Source organism: Thalassophryne amazonica, chromosome 16 (assembly GCF_902500255.1).
Source record: "Thalassophryne amazonica chromosome 16, fThaAma1.1, whole genome shotgun sequence".
Lineage (NCBI taxonomy): Eukaryota > Metazoa > Chordata > Actinopteri > Batrachoidiformes > Batrachoididae > Thalassophryne > Thalassophryne amazonica.
In genome coordinates, this window is record NC_047118.1 from 6473645 (window position 1) to 6497997 (window position 24353).

The window sequence follows — 24353 nt, forward strand, 5'->3', positions numbered from 1 at the left end:
CTGTTTTTGGCAGAGAGTATTGTGTGGAGAATCATCATAGTTTGTATGGTGTCATTGAGAAGTCTAAGAAATTCAGAAGTACTTTAACTCTGTGATCACATGAAATCTTTTTTTCTTTAAATCTCTTTCCAGGTGATGCTTCATACTGCACCCCTGAGCAATACAAGGACTGTGCTGAGCCTGCCCTTGGTAAGTCGGAATCGAGACATAGTGTCTTATCTTTTACCTCTTGAGGTTGGCAGAACTGCTCATAAAACTTTAATAACATAATTTGATTGTGGTTTTGGGGGAGGTCTGGGCTATAACACACAACCGATGTTACGACTATAAGACATGTTTAATATCATACCCACTGCAACCAGACAGCAGGCAGTAAATGGATTGTGGACAAGTCAGTAGCATTTCTATAGTGCATCTGAAGCAGACACTTCAAGCTTTACAATAATGCTTCAAACACACACACACACACACAAATGTAAGCATTCTGCAATGCTTGTTGCTTAATTGCACACCAGGACCAATTTGAACATGAAGGACCTTCCCCAAGAAATCTGACAAGAGCTCATGCGTGGGAGCCACAGAAACTGAAAACACATACACAATATGGATCATCTCTGCATGGCACTAATGGGTTAGTATACAAATAATGAACGTTTATGAGTTCAATGGTATGAATATTTCATGAGGTGAAAGCTGGAACATACCATTCAATGAGGCTTCTCGTGGAATGGTAAAATAGATCCTTGTCATTTGATATTTTATTACTTTATAAACAACAGAAAAGGGACTTACATTTTGGTGTTCCACTGCTGCTAAAGTCCAAATTGTGACATGTAATCTGGTGATGCTGTGCACTGACTTCAGACTCCAGCCAAAAATCACGTCAGCTTTTCATCTTTTCACCTGAACAGCTCTTCATGCATCCAGGTGGTTTACAGCGGAGTGGATTTTGTGTGTGTGTGTGTGTGTGTGTGTGTTACAAGAACTACCATCATCAATTAGTTGAATCAAATCATTGTCGCACTTGCGTCACCCCGCGCACGTGCACACACAACCGGGTCGGCGCTTGTATGCACATGCGCACGTGCACAAGTACTACGTGTATTGCAGCGAAAAAAAAATCATGTCAGAAATTAGTCCAGTTTTTCATTCTAACGTCCTGCAAACAGACTCCAGACAGCTTACAGCGCAGTGGATTTGCTTTGCATGTGCGTGCTTGCGCGCAGTGTGTGTGTGCGTGCACATGTGGAACCAAATTTACACTCTAAATAGAACCAAACTGCACTCAAACTGCAATGCAACACAAATGGGACAAATAATCCATGTCATGTGACATACAGCAGTGTTCAGAATTGTAGAAGTGCTATGTGACTAAAAAGATTAATCCAGGTTTTGAGTATATTTCTTATTGTTACATGGGAAACAAGGTACCAGTAGATTCAATAGATTCTCTCAAATCCAACAAGACCAAGCATTCATGATATGCATACTCTTAAGGTTATGAAATTGGGCTATTAGTAAAAGAAGTAGAAAAGGGGGTGTTCACAATAATAGTACATCTGCTGTTGACGCTACAAACTCAAAACTATTATGTTCAAACTGCTTTTTTAGCAATCCTGTGAATCACTAAACTAGTATTTAGTTGTATAACCATAGTTTTTAATGATTTCTTCACGTATGCAAGGCATTAATGTTGTTGGTTTGGAACCAAGATTTTGCTGGTTTACTAGTGTGCTTGGGGTCATTGTCTTGTTGAAACACCCATTTCAAGGGCATGTCCTCTTCAGCATAAGGCAACATGACCTCTTCAAGTATTTTGACATATCCAAACTGATCCATGATACCTGGTATGTGATATATAGGCCCAACACCATAGTAGGAGAAACATGCCCATATCATGATGCTTGCACCACCATGCTTCACTGTCTTCACTGTGAACTGTGGCTTGAATTCAGAGTTTGGGGGTCGGCTCACAAACTGTCTGCGGCCCTTGGACCCAAAAAGAACAATTTTACTCTCATCAGTCCACAAAATATTCCTCCATTTCTCTTTAGGCCAGTTGATGTGTTCTTTGGCAAATTGTAACCTCTTCTGCACATGTCTTTTATTTAACAGAGGGACTTTGTGGGGGATTCTTATCCAGATGACATTCCAGTGGAGGCATGGAAATGTCTAGGAGAGATGGCAGTAGAGTTTCTAACCAGATTGTTTAATAAAATCTTGGAAAGTGAGAGCATGCCTGAGGAGTGGAGACAAAGTGTGCTGGTTCCTATTTTCAAGAACAAGGGTGATGTGCAGAGCTGCAGTAACTACAGAGGCATAAAGCTGATCAGCCACAGCATGAAGTTATAGGAAAGAGTAGTAGAAGCTAGGCTTAGAAAACAGGTGAAGATCTGTGAGCAGCAATATGGTTTCATGCCGAGAAAGAGCACTACAGATGCAATGTTTGCTCTGAGAATACTGTTGGAAAAGTACAGAGAAGGACAGAAAGAGTTACATTGTGTGTTTGTGGACTTAGAAAAAGCTTATGTGTATTGTATGAGGAAGTCTGGAGTGGCAGAGAAGTATGTTAGGGTAGTGCAGGACATGTACAAGAATAGTGTGACAGCGGTGAGATGCGCAGTCAGAATGACAGACTCATTCAAGGTGGAGGTGGGATTACACCAAGGATCAGCTCTGAGTCCTTTCTTGTTTGCAGTGGTGATGGACAGGTTGACGGATGAGATCAGACAGGAGTCCCCATGGACTATGATGTTTGCAGATGACATTGTGATCTGTAGTGAGAGTAGAGAGCAAGTTGAGTCTAGTCTGGAGAAGTGGAGATATGCTTTGGAGAGAAGGGGAATGAAAGTCAGTAGAAGCAAGACTGAGTACATGTGTGTGAATGAGAGGGAGCCCATTGGAATAGTGCAGTTACAAGGAGTAGAAGTGGTGAAAGTAGATGAGTTTAAATATTTGGGGTCAACTGTTCAAAGTAATGGAGAGTGTGGTAGAGAGGTGAAGAAGAGAGTGCAGGCAGGGTGGAGTGGGTGGAGAAAGGTGGCAGGAGTGATTTGTGACCGAAGAATATCAGCAAGAGTGAAGGGGAAAGTCTACAAGACAGTAGTGAGACCAGCTATGTTGTATGGTTTAGAGACAGTGGCACTAACAAAAAGACAGGAGGCAGAGCTGGAGGTGGCAGAGCTGAAGATGTTGAGGTTCTCTTTGGGCGTGACAAGAATGGACAAGATTAGGAATGAACATATCAGAGGGACAGCTCAGGTGGGATGGTTTGGAGACAAAATCAGAGAGGCGAGATTGAGATGGTTTGGACATGTGCAGAGGAGGGACCCAGGGTATATAGGGAGAAGGATGCTGAGGATGGAGCCACCAGGCAGGAGGAGAAGAGGGAGACCAAAGAGGAGGTTCATGGATGTGCTGAGAGAGGACATGCAGGTGGTTGGTGTGACAGAGGAAGATACAGAGGACAGGGTGAGATGGAAACGATTGATCTGCTGTGGCGACCCCTAACGGGAACAGCCGAAAGACAAAGAAGAAGAAGACTTTGCGGGGGATTCTTGCAAATAAATTAGCTTCGCACAGGCGTCTTCTAACTGTCACAGCACTTACAGGTAACTCCAGACTGTCTTTGATCATCATGGAGCTGATCAATGGGTGAGCCTTTGCCCTCTCTGGTTATTCTTCTATCCATTTTGATGGTTGTTTTCCGTTTTCTTCCACGCATCTCTGGTTTTTTGTCCATTTTAAAGCATTGGAGATCATTGTAGATGAACAGCCTATAATTTTTTGCACCTGCGTATAAGTTTTCCCCTCTCAATCAAACTACGCTGTTCTTCTGAACAATGTCTTGAACGTCCCATTTTCCTCAGGCTTTCAAAGAGAAAAGCATGTTCAACAGGTGCTGGCTTCATCCTTAAATAGGGGACACCTGATTCACACCTGTTTGTTCCACAAAATTGACGAACTCACTGACTGATTGCCACACTACTATTATTGTGAACACCCCCTTTTCTACTTTTTTTTTTTCTTATAGACCAGTTTCATAGCCTTAAGAGTGTGCATATCATGAATGCTTGGTCTTGTTGGATTTGTGAGAATCTACTGAATCTACTGGTACCTTGTTTCCCATGTAACAATAAGAAATATGCTCAAAACCTGGATTAATCTTTTTAGTCACATAGCACTACTATTATTCTGAACACTACTGTACATAGCACCAATCAAATGACAAGGATCCACTCAGCTGTTATATAATATGAGTATATACATTGTTAATACTATGGGTTTGGTTAGAGCCACTCAGAGTGTTGGACTGCCACATGCTCAGTGGCTGCATGAGAATATGAGACATTTGCAGAGCAGTAACACTACCATTTGGGATACAACTCTCACATCCCAAGTGGTAGCACCTTCAAGCGTGATACTTGAACCTGTAGCCACTCGTACTTGGGACATGAGCCTTGTTATTGTGAGCACTAACACTTTGGGCACAGGTCTGGTCTTGTACCTGTACCCGCGACCATTTGAGATAGGAGTGCTGTATCTGTAGCCACTGCCTCTTGGGATATGAGTCTCGTACCAGGTAGCTCCTACCACTTGGGATACAAGTCTTGAATCTGTAATGACTACCACATGGAATATGAGTGTCATACCTGTAGCCACTACCATTTGGAATATCACCACTGTGCCTGAAGCCCCAAACACTTCAATTACAAGTCTCACCCTTATAGTATACAAATAATAAATGTTTATGAGTTCAATGATACGAATTTTTCATGAGGTGAATTACAGAATCACCAAATTAAATATTTGTTCCATTGAAGGTATGTAAAAACATTCATTATTTGTTTTATATAACGGCTAAAATAGATCCTTGTTATTTGACATTTTATTCATTTATAAACAACAGAAAAGGGACTTACATTTTTATGTTCTACTGCTGCTAAAGTCCAAATTGTGATGTGTAGTCCAGTGATGCTGTGCACTGACTTTGGACTTCCATTAAAAAAAAGAAAAAAAGACTTTGTGGAGTTCCTCAGTCCAGCCAAAAATCATGTCAGCTTTTCATCTGAACAGCTCTTCATTCCAGACGGCTTACAGCGGAGTGCATTTTGTGTGTGTGTGTGTGTGTGTGTGTGTGTGTGCGTGTGTGTGTGTGTGTGTGTGTGTGTGTGTGTGTGTGTGTGTGTGTGTGTGTGTGTGTTACAAGAATTTACAAGCAGCGTCAGTTAGCTCAGTCAAATCATTGGGTCGTTGTCCCCCGTGCGCACGCACACACGTAACCGTGAAGTGCAGTGAAAAAAAAAAAAAAATCACATCAGAAATTAGTCCAGATTTTCATTCCAACTTCCTGCTAACAGCCTCCAGACAACACAGTGGATTTGTTTTGTGTGTGTGTGTGTGTGTGTGTGTGTGTGTGCGTGCGCGCATGTGTGGATGCACGTGCATGTATGGACGCGTGTACATGCACGAGCACATGTCCTGGCTGTGCGCGTGTGCACGAGGATGTGCGCGCGTGCGTGTGTGTGTGCGCACGCGTGCACGCACGTGTGCAGAGTGCAATGGGGCCAAACGTATGTAACCAAATTTGTACTCTAAATGGAACCAAGCACCACTCTATATGCAATGCAACACAAATGGGATTAATTAATCCATGTCATGTGACATTCAAAGCACCAATCATATGACAAGGATCCACTCAGTCGTTATGTAATCACTAATACATGAGATAAGAGTCTTGTACCTAATGTTGCTGCCAGTGGGAATAAGAGTCTCGTACCTGTAGCCGAAACCATTTGGGATGCAAGTTTTGGCTTCAAAATGCCTTGTTTTCTGTTCTTTGAAAAACACATAAAAAATTTTTGTTTACCTCCAGTGCAGAGCAGAAAAACCACAGATATTCTAAAACTGGTTTAAACAGGATTGAAAGCATCTGTAGGACTCTATACTCCTATCAGAGAAACTCAAAATGTAGGCTTCTGTGTAATTTGGATCATTTAAGATCCCACAGACACACTGGTTGCCTCAACAAGGATTAGGATGATTCCCCCCCCCCACACACACACACACACACATTCAAACAGACCTTTAATCTCCAACCTGCTTGAAAGCAGAAAGAATTTTAAGCCTGAGACGGCTGAACTTAAAGAACCTACAGTATATCATCTTGCATGCCAAACGGCTGCAATAAACAAATCTCGCTCTGTCAGTGGACGGCGATTTAAAAGGAAGAATTCACAGTGAAGGAATGAGAATGAGCAGGATGTACTTGGCAGCAGCTTTCGATATGCAAAGCACACGCCATACAGCACGATGGAACGTGAATCACTTTATACTGCATTAAAATTATAGGTTTATCAAGTGGACTCTTTAATATTTCACCTGGTGTGTGAACGCCGTGCTGGACGATTAACAGATAAAGGATGGATGAGAAATGCATTAATATACTACATAATGCAGCTGAAATCTTACATACATCAATTACACAATTGCAGAAGTTTTGCCTGATTTCGCTCCTTTTCAAATTCTCAAACGCTATTACTTTTGTCACTTTTATTGTTCATGTTTTATGACACTGATCTGAAATTCTATTATTGGACTTTTTATGACAACTCTGTAATACTGATGTGCAATATTCCATCTTTGCCACAGCAGGTTATAGAGAAACTCATAAAATTCAGATGAGGTGATTTCTTTGTGATTTCATCCCAATTACTCTATGAAATGTTGAAATGTGGACTGAGGAGTTATCCAGTGCAGAACCATCACAAAGAGATGTTTTCTATTTCACCGTTTATACCCGATGCAGCGTGTCAGCCAGTGCGTGCCGCTCTGTCTGCACAGCTTGCTGTTTGTTATAATGCTTATGTATTTGCAGAGACAAACTTGCACTTGCAGTCATGCTTCCTGCCGTATTTAGAGTTTCCACTTCACTTAACTTTGCATGTCTGTGGACTTGTGGGCGGAAGCTCACTCAGAGAGAACATGTAGTCTGCACAAACAGGTTTCAGCCAGAAGGTTCATTTGAACCAAGGACATTTGTTCTGCATCACTCTGACCCTCAGATCCTGATACTGAATACAACAGATTATTGCAGCACCCTGCTAGCCAACACCTCAGTAATTACACTTCTGGCCAAAAGTATTGGCAGTGAAATATATTTAAGCAGAGAAATTAAAATGTGTTCAAAAACAATTGCAATTTGTCCAATTTTCTATGATCAACATATTTAATAATTATCCAAGGTCACTGAAGTAGAACAAAACAATATTCTTTCACAGAGTAAAATAAAAAGATTTAAATTAAAGACTTAAAATGCACGTGTATTGGCATGTACTTACTGACTCAGTACTCTTGCACTTTCTTCAGGGAGATAACCAGGTTTCCGAGCACTTTCCATCTTGTTGTGTCCTGTACAGTATTGCCAGTAACGCCTTGTGTAGTAACGCGTTACTCTGATCTCACCACTTTTTTCAGTAACAAGTAATCTAATGCATTAATCTTTCCAAATCAGTAATCAGATTAAAGTTACTTCTCCAACTCACTGTGCATTACTATTATTGCATTGCGGGTCGATCACAGCATTAAACTTGGCCCATGGTCAGGGGGCAGGGGGTCGGGGTTTGACTGAACTGCCCACGTTGCCCACTTTCAGTGAGCTGTGAGCGTTTCAGCTGCAGTTTTCTGCAGCAGCTTCGACTTAAAAAAACACTCGTCGTCTCTCAAAGCGTGGAGCACACCAGCACTGAGACATTTCAACACTTTTTTACCCCTTAATTTAAAACTCTGAGCCGCTCTGTATGTCTGAGCCGCTCACTTATTTTCCTCTCAAATTCACCTAAACTCTCTTTCTGAGGACAACTGAAGCTGATAAACCTTTCTTACCTGTCAATCTGGTTGTGTTTTCTGCATAAATAAACATTATCCATTCTTCCTGCTCAACATTTTAGCAAGCGCTAATTCGCAATGTCCGTCCCTAGATGGGTCTTGCATAAAACAAAACAAAAAACATAAACACAATAAAAGACATTACAACACAAAGTTAATAAGCGGTCAGTGATGGTCACACTTCTGACCTCTGATTAAAAAGTCCTGGAGTTTATGTTTGAAGAGGACCCAGTTCGTCTCTCCCTTCAGATCAGTGGGCAGAGAATTCCAGGCTTTAGCAGCCTGCACACTGAAACCAGATTGACCAAATGATGTTTTCCTCTAGGTATTTGACAGTTCCCGCTCTGAGCTCCTCTGGTCCTAGAGCCCACAGACCTGAGAGGAACTATACAGTCACTGAGGACCATTGGGGCCTGTTGGTGCACACATTTAAACATTAACTTTTCATGAAATTTTCAAAAGTTAACATTTTTACATTCTTAATACTAACACAATGATGTGATCTGATGGGCTTTTTATCCAAGATTTTCACAGCTCTGTTGTAGATCATTTGCAAAGGCCTGACTGTAGTGAGTGTGGCCTGTAACCATGAGCTGATACAGTAACTTATGTGGGAAAGAATCATGCAATGCATGATGTGTGTGATGATTTGCTTGAATTTACAGTCGCAAACTGAGTTTTTCCCATTTTAATCCAATTCCATTGTGTGCACGGTTAATTTTTCTGTAAGTAATTTGACCCGGACGAGATGCCTCTCCGCCTGGCCACTTTCCGAATCGTTGTGAAAGGGTGTGGTCAGCTCGTCAAAGCTTACAATAGCAACAGCGTCTTCATTCCAAACTGGAAATTCTGTCAGCAGACCCACAGATTTATCCATCTTGTCAGCTGCCTTGAGTAATTCTGTATCAGAATCGACATCAATACTTTTGTATGTTAGCTTAAATCCATGCATTTCAGCATTGTCGTGGCTCTGCCAGTTTCTCTCGCTCTCAGCTGACAGCGCCATTATTGACATCTGTGTAGCAATGTGGTCAGGGCGTGGAGTAATACATCAAATGTGAAATGGCCAAATATTTTGCCACTGTCAACGCGATATTTTATGGTGTGATTAACCAATCAGATTTGCGGAACAAATTGATTAGATTATGTTGTTATACACTTTGTCCTTCCCCAAATATGGTTAGAATGTTGGAACACAAATCATTGATGAACAGAAAGACATTTCACAATGACAAAGCATTAACAATTCTAGAATCTTATTAAACATAAACCAAATTATAAAAGAAGGACATAGGTCAGGCTAAATTGGGAACTATGCAATGTCTATTTGCTTAATTATACACACATTCATTCAACATTCAACTTTCATATGTGGATAAAATAACATTGTACTGAACAACAGATGTACCCCCCACCCACCCACCCACCCAAAGTGAAAGGGGAAGACATCTGGTCGGCCTGGTCTGTGAACTTAAAATGTCTGATAACTTCCACTGGCCAGAATTTCACCAATAAGTCTCAGGGACACCTTTGAAGAACTCAGAATTACCACTGAGCTGAGGGGACTGTTTCAGGTGATAACCCCCAGTTGGAACGAAGCTGTTATTCAAAGAAATGTAACAATAGTTGTTTTCTCAATTTGAGATCAGCCTTTCAGGATAGAGACTTAATGCACTTTATTAGATTACTGCTCATACCGCTCATTTGAGTCTTTCTTACATAATTGCTTGTTTGGTGCAAAGTCATTCCAGCAGTACCCAAGTATCCTCTGTCAAGACCTGGCATCAAAGACATCTGGTCAGCATCATTACTGGTTAGCTTCAGAGTCTCACAACCATACAGTCGGACAGGAAGCATCAGGACTAGGGTGGGTATTGATAGGATTTTATCGATATGGACTATTATTGATATTCACTAGTATTTTATGTTCTTGCGTGTCTCCTTTTATTGTTTTTACTGATTTATGTTTTTATTCTTTTATTATGTTTTTAATCTTCTAATTCATTTTGTTCTGCTTTTTTAAATGATGTTCTGTGAAGCGCCTTGAGGCGACCTCATTGGGATTTGGTGCTATATGATTTGATTGCTTTTGATTTTGCTATTTGTTTTAAAATTTGATGCCATTATCGATTCCATGACCCTGTGAGTCCATTAATTACAAAAAAGCCACTTCAACATGAGCCACAGTTATGGGCTGGACAATAAAGCAAAACACAAATATCATTTAAATTCAGCCCAGGCTCACATTTTTTGTTTTTTCTCCTCCCGTCACGAAATGATTCAGATTTTCGTGACGGGTTTTTATTTAACTCACTATTACTAACCCTTCTCCTACCCCCAACTCTAACCTTAATCATAACCTAACCCTACTCCTTCCCCTAACCCTAACCATAACCACCCCCGACCCCCTCACTGCACTTTTACTTACGTGCAGCCATCGCAGAATTAATTAGAATGAATATGTGCTGCCATGACAAATTGTGTAGTTTTCATGATAATATGACAAACCAATAGATTAATGTATATTTTCTGCTGCTGAATCACGACAATCCGTGAGACTGGGTTGTTTAAAGTACAGTCAGCTTGACAGGAGTCATCACTGTACAAGCAGCTAGAAGCTGTTTTAAAATGCAACATCAAAACCCAAAAATAAAAGTAGAATCTGGTGAAACATAACACTAACTTACTAAAATTCCTGGTAAGTAAATTTATATTATTGTAGCAGGAGTTTATTTATACTATATATCAGGTCTCTAAGTATCTTTATTTTTGCGACTGAGCTAAGCCTGCTAAGGACCTTGTCACACTTAGACAAAGATCATGCAGACTACACTGCATCATGATCATTTTAATAAACACAGAGGGGACGGGGTCAAAAAGTCCAAACTTCAACCTGATTACATCCTGCCAAGTTCTCACAGCGTCTAACACATTTTCACTGATTTATTACCATGTGCATCATCACTCACGTATCACCCACAATTTGTTCTTGCAATGTTCTTACTACAAACAATCACATTGCACTACACGCCTACCACATTCTCACTGCATCCATTCTGTCCTTAGCAAACCTACACTGTGCTTTTTCATTCATTTTGCAAGTTTTCTTGTGTCCACATGTAAGCTCAACAATAAACTACAGTCAGCAAAACAGCATTCCCGCCAAATGTTCCCACCTCTATGTAAACACACACTCAAATATGCCGTGTGTGTGTGTGTGTGTGTGTGTGTGTGTGTGTGTGTGTGTGTGTGTGTGTGTGTGTGTGTGTGTGTGTGTGTGTGTGTGTGTGTGTGTGTGCTTTGAAGCGAACCATGATTTTTTTTTTTTTGGAGGCGGTGGGGAATATTTTTTTCCCTACCTTTCAGCACCATGGACAGTGACCAGCACAATTCACAAAGCAGTCCCCAGATTGCTGGTGGGAGAACTCATCCACACCACAGTTTTACTAAGTCAGTGAAGTTCCTGCTGCATTTAATCACATTGTAGATATGTCAGTGTAGTTGGTACTACATCCTTATTAATTACTTACTGACCATGTCCTCAGTATGTATTTTTTGGACATGTCCAAAGTTCAGCAACATCCTCTGTGTTTGTAGAGAACCATGCCATGTTCTTATCACTTTCTACTGTGTCCCTACGATGTGAGTTTTGACTGCGTCCAGCCAAATTCTGCAGATGCATTGGAAACGTAGCTTAGTGTGATGGGATTTTAACATGACAACTGGATCTGAAGCCTCTTTTCACTTGGTGCCTTTATATGTGACAAAACAAACCTGCTATGAAATGCTTGCTGCAAACTCAAATGTCCATCATCACGTCTAATCTTGTTCATGGTAGGAAGCTATTCACTGAGTAATTTCTCCTAATGAAAAAAGCCTGTGTGAGCTGCAGCACAGTGAATTTCAGTGTATAGGCCTGGTTAAAGCAGAAAATCGTAGAGCATGTAAGAGTAAATGTGTCTGTAATGGAAGCACGGTATGAAATCTGCAGACTTCACCAAAGCTGTTAACACCATCCATCGTCATCTGGTAATAATGTCCACAATGCCAGTGTGTCGCCCTGTAGATTGTCTTTAAGTGGTTCTGACAGGTTGGGTTTTTTGATTTACAAAATTCCTTCTTATGAAGTGTATTGTTTTATGGAGTAACATTTTAAATGTACTATTCCTAGGCTTTGGAAAAGCATCAGCATGTAGCCTGGAAAATGGTGTTAGTGAATAGACAGAAGAATCCATCTCCTCCAGCTTGTCACAGTTACTTAAAAACAGTAAATGCTATGACTTCATACGGCTTCACTTTAATTAAAATTGGCACATAATTATGAAAACCTACATCAATTGTGGTCAAAATGTTTTGCTTTTTTCATATCCCATATACTTAGCTACCAGCTGCTGAACAAGCGTGAGCTTGTTGCAGGGAAAAGTCTTATCATCACATACATGCTGGAAATTAGGTGCAGGTGTAATTGATGTTACATGTACTATGAAATGAGGTTGGTTGTCTGTTTCTTTCCGTGTTGGAGGTCTCGATGCCGGGGCCAGCCTCGAGGCCAGTTTTATGCCTTGGCCTTGGACTCACTCTGTATTGACTCAGTCTTGGCCTTGGACTTGGCATTGTCCAGCCTCCAAGAATAAGCCGAGGCCGGTTCGAGGTCACTTATTTTTTTTTCCCCCTATTTTTGCACTGTTTACTTCCGATATAACAAAACAGCTCCCTTCATGGTAACTTTAAGCATAGAATGGTCTACGTGTGCAATGCTTAAGTGCATTGTTTTCTACTCATCTCAGTACTACACACATACACACATGCTACACTCCGCTATATCTACAAGTACTAATGTGTAAAAGTCTTCCGAAACAGCCTTGTCACTCCCCAAGGATCAGTGTATTTTTTGCCCGGGTGACGTTTTAATGTCTGTGATCCCATCACATTGCGTCACTTATCTGTGGCTTTAAATAACATATGAGTCTCTATGAATGGTCCGCAGCAACTACAATATTCTGATTGTAATGGTCGGTCTCATCCTTGGCCTCAGGTTGTTGTGACTCAATCTTGGCTTTGGCCTCGGAAACCCAGGACTTGGACTCTACCTTGGGTTTGGAGGAGGTGGACATGACTGCAACACTGGTTTCTTGTATTTCAAAAACCTTGGCCTGGTGGCCACCAAGGCCACCACTGCTTCTACATTACTGGAATGAAAGAACTATGTAAGACCTAGAGATTTAAATGAGCATGAAAGGAAAAGACTGACAGGTGGACAAAGGTGAGACGCTTACAAAATAGAAATCAATCATTTGAGTGCACAAAGCCATGCTCTCGTGTATCCAATTACGGTTTATTTAAATAGAAATAAGAGACTGCTAAGCAGCGATATTGAATTTCTTTCTGTAATTACGTGACTTTGTGGTCATGCCCGCTATTAGTGCACCACGGGGAATTGTCGCCTCGAGCTCTGTGATCTGGTGGATTGCCATAAGAGTTGTCATAGTGAGAAATATGGCTGATAATATTGACATACCATCTCCCGCTGACAGAACAAGGGTGAATATTAAATCTGTCTGAAGAATTTTAAGCCCAGAAAAGGTTTGTGCTCCTGCAGATGCACCGCGTAATGTCTGCTGAAATTAAATGAGTTCTATTTAATAAATGAACTTGAGAATCCAGACACCAGCGTGAAGAAAGTGATGAATGAAAGCAGCCCCTTTGATGGAGCTATCTTTGAAAAGCTTGTGTCACTTTAAATTGGCATCACTCCGACAAAGGTTGCTGCTATGCAGGAGGCTGTGAGGTTAGCACAAAATCTTCTGAGGGTTTGGTTTACTTATTTATTCTGGCTCTAACTGCCACTAGAGAGAATGTAATAGACCTCCAGCAGTTGACGTCATGCATTTCCTGAACTCAAGCTGCTTCCACATTGGCAGGAATGGTGTGAAAAGTCATAAGCAGTAGATATCTGTCGAAAGACTCTAATATTGTCTCTGGGAAGAGTAGTTCTGTTTATTGCTGTTATTCTCAATGACAGTGACGTATTCAGTCATCAGCTGTTTTATGAAGCAACCATTTGCAGGATTAACAACTGTATACAGCAACGAGAGAAGCCATGTGCACAGTCATAAGTGTCTCATTTTGAAGCCTGTATTTTATGAGCCTCATGTACTGTATAACCTCTGTTATTTTAAGTTTAAAAGCCCCATCACACATAGCAAGAATGTGCAGGAACCAGCCCGACACAGCAAACATTGCCATAATTCGACGCAGTTGGGTTGAAAGGAGGTGTGGTCAACAGTGTCAGAATGCATCCAGATTACCTCGTCCACACCTGCACGGTGGCATCCAAAGCGCATGTAGCCAACAGGTAGATGACACAGACTGGTATCAGGCGACCATAAAAGGTGCTGCAGATTGCTTGATGTCCAAACGTTTGGATCGCAAACACGGGACTGGAGCGCTATGTTCCTCACGCAAGTGTGCTCCGCGCACATGTGTTTGCTGGCATTGGGCCATGCTGTCCCCTGCATCAGACGGAGGCTTTCCAGGGAAGTTTAATTTCTTTTTTCTTTTTTGCTCACTACAGCAGCACACCACAACTCTGGACACTGTGATAGTTGGATTATCACATGGGAATTATTTTTAATTTTGGGTGAGAGGATTTTAACCACAGGCTGCCATTTTTGGCTCCATGCCCAAGCTCTGAAACACTCCTGGATCGCTGTTGGAGGTGAGATTCATGTTTATTAATGCTGTCACAGCCTGGCACAACAGTTCCATGAGATATCTCCTACAGAATTAGAAGGTGATCATTTATTACAGCGTTAGATCCGTTCAGCTCCGAGCCTGATGTGTGCAATGATGCGTTACTGGGCACTTCAGAGGGGTGCAGCTGCCTGTTATATACAGATATGATAGAGACAATATTCACATTATTTACATCAACATTGGAAGAAATGGACAAATATCTGTACTGTAAGGTCTATTATGGATACAACAGCCTCTTCAGTGGCGCAGAGTGCTTTTGGTTTGATAGCCGCTGTTCACATTAGATATATATATATATATATATATAGATAGATAGATATATATAGATAGATATATATAGATAGATAGATAGATATATATATATAGATATATATATATAGATATATATAGATATATATATATATATAGATAGATAGATAGATAGATAGATAGATAGATAGATAGATAGATAGATAGATAGATAGATAGATAGATAGATAGATAGATATATATATATATATTTGGCCTGCTGCTCATAAAACATCAATCATACAACAAATAAATAACTAAAATAGATGACAAAAATACAATAACATTACATTAAAAACAGTCAGTCAGTTGTAAAACTGACAGACTATAAAGTTATACAAACATAAAAAGACACAAGACTCTCTTGCTAGATCAGAGTGTTGTGCAATCTAATGGCACAAGGCACAAAGGACTTCCTCAGTCTGTCTGTGGTGCAGCGCTGGGACAGCAGTCTGCCGCTGAACACACTCCTCCTCTCTCTGAAGGCCTCGTATAGAGGGTGTGAGGCATTGTTCATAATTGCCTTGAACCGGGACAGAGTCCTCTGCTCAACCACATCTTCCACTGGAGCCAGCTTCAGTCCCACCACTGACCCAGCCTTTTTAATGATCTTATTCAGGCGGGAGATGTTCTTACTGGTGCTGCACCAACAGACCACAGCATAGAGGAGAGCACTCGCCACCACTGACTGATAAAACATGTACAGAAGTTTACAGCAGACGTTAAATGAGCCCAGCTTTCGGAGAAAGTACAGCCTAGACTGACTCTTCTTATAAAGAAGGTCTGTGTTGGCTGTCCAGTCCAGCTTCTTGTCCAACACTACTCCCAGGTACTTATAAGATGGTACCATCTCCACATCACTTCCCCCTATGCGTACAGGCTGAGGGATTGGAAACTTCTTTCTGAAGTCCAGAACCATTTCCTTAATTTTCTGAACATTCAGCTGGAGCTGATTCTTTTGGCACCAAACCACAAAATCCTCCACCAACTGCCTATACTGTCTCTCCTCTCCCTCTCTGATGCAGGCCACAATAGCTGTATCATCTGAAAACGTCTGTATATGGCAAGTTGCAGTGTTATGGTGGAAGTCAGATGTATACAGTGTGAATAGAGCAGGAGACAGTACCATCCCCTGGGGGGCTCCCACACTGCAGCTCAGGGTACTGGAGATGTTTTGTCCCATGCGGACATACTGCGGCCTGTTATTTAAATAGCCCATAATCCAGGACACAAGGAGTGGCTCCACAGCCATTCCAATAAGCTTCTCCTGCAGCAGGTGAGGCTGAATAGTATTAAAAGCGTAGGAGAAATCAAAAAATAGCACCCTCACAGTGCAGCCTCCTTCGTCCAGGTATGAGAGGGTGCGATGGAGAAGGTAGAGGACAGCGTCCTCCACCCCCACTCTCTCTCTATAGGCAAACTGGAGAGGATCTTGGACATGCTGTACCTGTGGCTTCAGCAGCTGCAGCACTAACCTCTCCAAGGTCTTCATTATATGAGAGGTCAGTGCTACAGGGCGATAATCATTATTGTCCCTGGGATGCCAGACCTTAGGTAGTGGGACAATACAAGATGATTTCCAGAGGGAGGGGACATGTCCCAGCTGCAGGCTCAGGTTAAAGAGATACTGGAGAGGATTCCCAAGCTCGTTTGCACAGGCTCTCAGCAGCCTGGGACACACATTATCTGGACCGGCTGCTTTCCTGATGTTTAACCTCTGCAGCTTCCTCCTCACCTGATGTTCTGTGATATAAAGGAGAGCTGAACGGGAGGGGGCGTGTGAAGTAGGTGGAGGGCAGTTATCCCCCATGAGGGAAGGAGTAGTGGGGGATGTCTGTCCCTTACCATAACTCAATGGAGGGACTCCAGCAGCCTCTGGACCCCCCATAGGAAGGGATGTGAGAACTGGTCGTGGGGAGGACACAGTGATGGGCTGGCTACTACCAACATTGGAAACAGGGAGAACAGGGGCATCACTGAACCTGTTGAAAAATGCGTTCAGTTCATCAGCTCTCTCTACTCTCTCCACAACCAACCCAGCCACCTTTTTGCACCCTGTTATTGTTTTCATTCCTTCCCACACTTCTCTGATGTTGTTTTCTTGCAGTTTCCCCTCAGCCTTCTTCTTGTAGCTCATTTTAGCTGTCTTTAAACAGGCCTTCACCTCCTTCTGCACCCTTTTCATCTCCTCCTTATCCTTTGTTTTGAACGCTCTCTTTTTCTTGTTCAAAACCCCCTTCACCTCCCCTGTGATCCAGGGTTTATTATTTGCAAAAGAGTTCACTGTTTTGGTGGGCACAACAATGTCCATACAGAAACTCACATAATCCGACAGACACTGAGTAGCTCCTTCAATGTCCTCTCCGTACTGTTCTAACAGCGTGCACCAGTCAGTGCTGTCAAAACAGTCCCTGAGCTTTTCCTCCGCCTCCGGTGTCCACCTCCTCACAGCCCGTGTTGTTACTGGTTGCCTCTTCACAAGAGGTGTATACGTAGGCTGTAGGGAAATCAAGATGTGATCCGATTTGCCGAGAGGAGGGAGGGGCGTGGCCTGATAGGCATCTTTAACGTTAACATACAACAAATCAATAATATTGTCGCCGCGTGTGGGACAGTCCACATACTGATGCATTGCTGGCAGCGAGGAATCCAGGCTTACATGATTAAAGTCCCCTGAGATGACCACCAGTGCCTCTGGATGCCGCGATTGAAGCTCTGCAACTGCACCGACCACTGCCTCCACCGCTGTTTCCATGTGCGCTCTCGGTGGAATGTAAACACAGACAGCCAGGATGTGCGTAAACTCCCGAGGTAAGTAGTATGGCTGGATGCTAATGGCTAACAGCTCATAGTCTCTGCAGCATAGTATCTTTTTTATGGTAAAGTGTCCAGGGTTACACCACCTATTGTTAATATACAATATGAGGCCTCCCCCTTTACTTTTCCCACACGCCACAGTGTCTCTGTCAGCGTGCACCAAGGAGAAGCCGGTTAGCTTCACATTAGCATCAGGTATGCTGTTGGTTATTCACTGTGTGTGCCACTGTGTACAGTGGCATTCACTGTATATGATAATAATTCATAATTCAATCAATCAATCAATCAATCAATTTTTTTATATAGCGCCAAATCACAACAAACAGTTGCCCCAAGGCGCTTTATATTGTAAGGCAAGGCCATACAATAATTATGTAAAACCCCAACGGTCAAAACGACCCCCTGTGAGCAAGCACTTGGCTACAGTGGGAAGGAAAAACTCCCTTTTAACAGGAAGAAACCTCCAGCAGAACCAGGCTCAGGGAGGGGCAGTCTTCTGCTGGGACTGGTTGGGGCTGAGGGAGAGAACCAGGAAAAAGACATGCTGTGGAGGGGAGCAGAGATCGATCACTAATGATTAAATGCAGAGTGGTGCATACAGAGCAAAAAGAGAAAGAAACAGTGCATCATGGGAACCCCCCAGCAGTCTACGTCTATAGCAGCATAACTAAGGGATGGTTCAGGGTCACCTGATCCAGCCCTAACTATAAGCTTTAGCAAAAAGGAAAGTTTTAAGCCTAATCTTAAAAGTAGAGAGGGTGTCTGGTTCCACAGGAGAGGAGCCTGAAAGCTGAAGGCTCTGCCTCCCATTCTACTCTTACAAACCCTAGGAACTACAAGTAAGCCTGCAGTCTGAGAGCGAAGCGCTCTATTGGGGTGATATGGTACTACGAGGTCCGTAAGATAAGATGGGACCTGATTATTCAAAACCTTATAAGTAAGAAGAAGAATTTTAAATTCTATTCTAGAATTAACAGGAAGCCAATGAAGAGAGGCCAATATGGGTGAGATATGCTCTCTCCTTCTAGTCCCTGTCATTACTCTAGCTGCAGCATTTTGAATTAACTGAAGGCTTTTTAGGGAACTTTTAGGACAACCTGATAATAATGAATTACAATAGTCCAGCCTAGAGGAAATAAATGCATGAATTAGTTTTTCAGCATCACTCTGAGACAAGACCTTTCTGATTTTAGAGATATTGCGTAAATGCAAAAAAGCAGTCCTACATATTTGTTTAATATGCGCTTTGAATGACATATCCTGATCAAAAATGACTCCAAGATTTCTCACAGTATTACTAGAGGTCAGGGTAATGCCATCCAGAGTAAGGATCTGGTTAGACACCATGTTTCTAAGATTTGTGGGGCCAAGTACAATAACTTCAGTTTTATCTGAGTTTAAAAGCAGGAAATTAGAGGTCATCCATGTCTTTATGTCTGTAAGACAATCCTGCAGTTTAGCTAATTGGTGTGTGTCCTCTGGCTTCATGGATAGATAAAGCTGGGTATCATCTGCGTAACAATGAAAATTTAAGCAATACCGTCTAATAATACTGCCTAAGGGAAGCATGTATAAAGTGAATAAAATTGGTCCTAGCACAGAACCTTGTGGAACTCCATAATTAACTTTAGTCTGTGAAGAAGATTCCCCATTTACATGAACAAATTGTAATCTATTAGACAAATATGATTCAAACCACCGCAGCGCAGTGCCTTTAATACCTATGGCATGCTCTAATCTCTGTAATAAAATTTTATGGTCAACAGTATCAAAAGCAGCACTGAGGTCTAACAGAACAAGCACAGAGATGAGTCCACTGTCTGAGGCCATAAGAAGATCATTTGTAACCTTCACTAATGCTGTTTCTGTACTATGATGAATTCTAAAACCTGACTGAAACTCTTCAAATAGACCATTCCTCTGCAGATGATCAGTTAGCTGTTTTACAACTACCCTTTCAAGAATTTTTGAGAGAAAAGGAAGGTTGGAGATTGGCCTATAATTAGCTAAGATAGCTGGGTCAAGTGATGGCTTTTTAAGTAATGGTTTAATTACTGCCACCTTAAAAGCCTGTGGTACATAGCCAACTAACAAAGATAGATTGATCATATTTAAGATCGAAGCATTAAATAATGGTAGGGCTTCCTTGAGCAGCCTGGTAGGAATGGGGTCTAATAAACATGTTGATGGTTTGGATGAAGTAACTAATGAAAATAACTCAGACAGAACAATCGGAGAGAAAGAGTCTAACCAAAGCTGAAAGCAGCCAAAGATAACGATATGTCTTTGGGATGGTTATGAGTAATTTTTTCTCTAATAGTTAAAATTTTGTTAGCAAAGAAAGTCATGAAGTCATTACTAGTTAAAGTTAATGGAATACTCAGCTCAATAGAGCTCTGACTCTTTGTCAGCCTGGCTACAGTGCTGAAAAGAAACCTGGGGTTGTTCTTATTTTCTTCAATTAGTGATGAGTAGAAAGATGTCCTAGCTTTACGGAGGGCTTTTTTATAGAGCAACAGACTCTTTTTCCAGGCTAAGTGAAGATCTTCTAAATTAGTGAGATGCCATTTCCTCTCCAACTTACGGGTTATCTGCTTTAAGCTACGAGTTTGTGAGTTATACCACGGAGTCAGACACTTCTGATTTAAAGCTCTCTTTTTCAGAGGAGCTACAGCATCCAAAGTTGTCTTCAATGAGGATGTAAAACTATTGACGAGATACTCTATCTCCCTTACAGAGTTTAGGTAGCTACTCTGCACTGTGTTGGTATATGGCATTAGAGAACATAAAGAAGGAATCATATCCTTAAACCTAGTTACAGCGCTTTCTGAAAGACTTCTAGTGTAATGAAACTTATTCCCCACTGCTGGGTAGTGCATCAGAGTAAATGTAAATGTTATTAAGAAATGATCAGACAGAAGGGAGTTTTCAGGGAATACTGTTAAGTCTTCTATTTCCATACCATAAGTCAGAACAAGATCTAAGATATGATTAAAGTGGTGGGTGGACTCATTTACTTTTTGAGCAAAGCCAATAGAGTCTAATAATAGATTAAATGCAGTGTTGAGGCTGTCATTCTCAGCATCTGTGTGGATGTTAAAATCGCCCACTATAATTATCTTATCTGAGCTAAGCACTAAGTCAGACAAAAGGTCTGAAAATTCACAGAGAAACTCACAGTAACGACCAGGTGGATGATAGATAATAACAAATAAAACTGGTTTTTGGGACTTCCAGTTTGGATGGACAAGACTAAGAGTCAAGCTTTCAAATGAATTAAAGCTCTGTCTGGGTTTTTGATTAATTAATAAGCTGGAATGGAAGATTGCTGCTAATCCTCCGCCCCGGCCCGTGCTACGAGCATTCTGACAGTTAGTGTGACTCGGGGGTGTTGACTCATTTAAACTAACATATTCATCCTGCTGTAACCAGGTTTCTGTTAGGCAGAATAAATCAATATGTTGATCAATTATTATATAATTTACCAACAGGGACTTAGAAGAGAGAGACCTAATGTTTAATAGACCACATTTAACTGTTTTAGTCTGTGGTGCAGTTGAAGGTGCTATATTATTTTTTCTTTTTGAATTTTTATGCTTAAATAGATTTTTGCTGGTTATTGGTGGTCTGGGAGCAGGCACCGTCTCTACGGGGATGGGGTAATGAGGGGATGGCAGGGGGAGAGAAGCTGCAGAGAGGTGTGTAAGACTACAACTCTGCTTCCTGGTCCCAACCCTGGATAGTCACAGTTTGGAGGATTTAAGAAAATTGGCCAGATTTCTAGAAATGAGAGCTGCTCCATCCAAAGTGGGATGGATGCCGTCTCTCCTAACAAGACCAGGTTTTCCCCAGAAGCTTTGCCAATTATCTATGAAGCCCACCTCATTTTTTGGACACCACTCAGACAGCCAGCAATTCAAGGAGAACATGCGGCTAAACATGTCACTCCCGGTCCGATTGGGGAGGGGCCCAGAGAAAACTACAGAGTCCGACATTATTACCATGATGAAGCGTGCAAAGCTCTCAATTTACCGATCGATCTACGTTCCGATCCTCACCTATGGTCATGAGATTTGGCTCATGACCGAAAGAACGAGATCGCGAGTACAAGCGGCCGAGATGAGTTTCCTCCGCACGGTGGTTGGGCGCTCCCTTAGAGATAGGGTGAGGAGCTCGGTCACTCAGGAGGAGCTCGGAGACGAGCCGCTGCTCCTCCACGTCAAAAGGAGCCAGTTGAGGTGGCTCGGGCATCTTTTCCGGATGCCCCCTGGACGCCTCACTGGAGAGGTGTTCCGGGCACGTCCCATCAGGAGGAGACCCAGGACACGCTGGAGGGACTCTGTCTCTCGGCTGGCTTGGGAACGCCTTGGGGTTCCCCCGGAGAAGCTGGGGTAGGTGTGTGTGGATCGGGAGGTCTGGGCGGCTTTTGCTTGAGCTGCTGCCCCCCCCCCCGTCCAGACTCCGGATAAAGCGGAAGAAAATGGATGGATGGATGGATGGATGGATGGATGGATGGATGGATGGATGGATGGATGGATGGATGGATGGATGGATGAAGCATGGCACATACATTTCAACAGTTCGTTTGCGCTCCGGTGGGGTGGACATTATTATACGTGGCACATACAGGTCATACCAGCAGGCTTTGCCGTGCTAGATTAATCTGGAGGTTCCTCTGTATGCACTCAAATCGTTTTGCACATGGCTGCCCATTGAATAGGTGTCCCATCTCAACAGCGCCCAGAGGGTTTTGAACATGTGCATCACAGCCTGGGCCTCCAGCTGATTTTGACCAACTGTGTGGACTTCAGTAGATGGGTGTCAGAAAGTTTTGGAACTGAAACCCGACACTTTTCGGATGTGCACCGATTCGTCATTCTGACGCCATTCTGCATGATTCTGGCTATGTGTGACAGGAGGTATAAGAAAAAAAAACATTGCTATCTTTGGCTCTGAGCACCACATTGATCTCTGTAAATCTTTACCACTTAAGAATGGTTGGTGGTTCGATACAGCATTTCTTTGATTTTGTTTCCATTGGTTAGCATTGGTAAGATAACCCATGGTATGAGCTTGACCATGTGTCTTCAGCACACTCCTAGTGCAGCAGATAAATATGTCATAAGAATTTTTCATTTTGAGATACACGCATCAAATTTGGCACAATGGTACGTCTTGCTGAACATTTTGCAAAAAAGCTGTTAGCTACTTAAATTTTGAAGATTGCAGACATTTGTTTTCAAGATGGCACCCAGAAATATGTATTTTCCTCATATAATCTTAGTTTATTTCAGTGTGATTTATTTGTAAAAATCAGCTATATTTCCCTGCAATGGACTGCCGTCCTGTCCAGAGGGTACCCCGCCTTACGCCCTGTGAATGCTGGGATAGGGTCCATCCCTCCTTACCTTTAATTGGAGTAAGCGGTTGAAAATGAGTGAGTGAGGCTATATTTTTGGTGGCCATATTGAAAAATGGGTCCCATTTTAAAATTCCATGTGGCTAACGGACGTCTCAGAAGTATTTATATTAAATTTGGTGCTTGAATCATCAACTGAATGATTCTTATGCTTATCTGCTACACTAGCCACGGAAGCACCAGCCCTGCATGTTTTCTAACTGTCCCAGTTTCACTCACAGGTACTTAACTCAGTCATGTGTGCTCAGCTAATCAAGAACTGGGAAACACCAAGTAGACATTGAAAACATGCAGGGCAGGTGTTCTCCAAGAACAGAATCAGAGACCCTTGACCTAGACTATGTAATAATGACTATTAACTATCTTCTTAATAAGTTCTGATGGTCCAACCCTCGCATCTTCAGATTCAGCTCATGGTACTAGAAAGGTGACAAAGTTTATCCCCAGTGGGGGAGCGAGGATAAATGGAGTGGGAGGTGCTGTATATAGTAGGTGGACTGGAGTGGTGTCAGTAGTAGAGCAGTATTCACTCTGTCTGTCCGAATGTGGTGGGAGCTAAGCCAGAAGGCAAAGCTCTTGATTTATACCCTCACCTGTCATCATGAATTTTGTACATAGACTGAAATATTGAAATTATAGACAAAAGCAGCCGAAATGACTTTCCTCTGCAGGAACACCATAAAGATCTCTGACATTCTTTTAAAGTGAAGAGAGCCAGTTGAACTGGTTGCACTATGTGTTTCAGATAAGTGGAAGCCAATACTGAAAGTGACAAAAACTTTGGTGGAAATTCCATTGACTATTATGTTACAATTAAGGGTCACAGAGGAGCTTGAACCAATCCCAGCAGTCACTGGGCAAGAGGAGGGACACACCCTGGACAGGTTGGCAGTCTGTCGCAGGTCCACATGTAGACAAAGACATTCGAATTCTCACTCACACTTAGGGCCAATTTATAGTCACCACTTCACCTTACCTTCATGACTTATGCAAATATGAGGAAAACATGCAAACTCCACACAGAAAGGACTTGATGGGAAACAATCCCAGGACATTCTCACTGTGAGGCAACAGTGCTACTGTGTTCCCCAACTCATAACATGCTTAAGGGATTAATGCATCTCAACAGGACAGGGAAACTCTCCCATTTCCAGGAACAACTGGAAGTAGTGGCTGGTGAATGTTA

The 24353-nt window shown here is 42.2% G+C and overlaps 1 protein-coding gene across 3 annotated transcripts in view; it reads left to right on the plus strand.

The window, feature by feature from the left end:
• The window catches only part of asic2 (acid-sensing (proton-gated) ion channel 2), a 1153097-nt gene that overhangs the window by 1096809 nt on the left and 31935 nt on the right, over nucleotides 1-24353 (plus strand). For all 3 annotated transcript variants that reach the window (XR_004565497.1, XM_034189651.1, XM_034189650.1), the window contains one exon: nucleotides 133-189. Coding sequence is in view for 2 of the 3 variants with exons in the window: in XM_034189651.1 (XP_034045542.1) it covers nucleotides 133-189 (57 nt within the window). In the remaining variant the exon portion in view is untranslated. The remainder of the gene's footprint in view (nucleotides 1-132; nucleotides 190-24353) is intronic.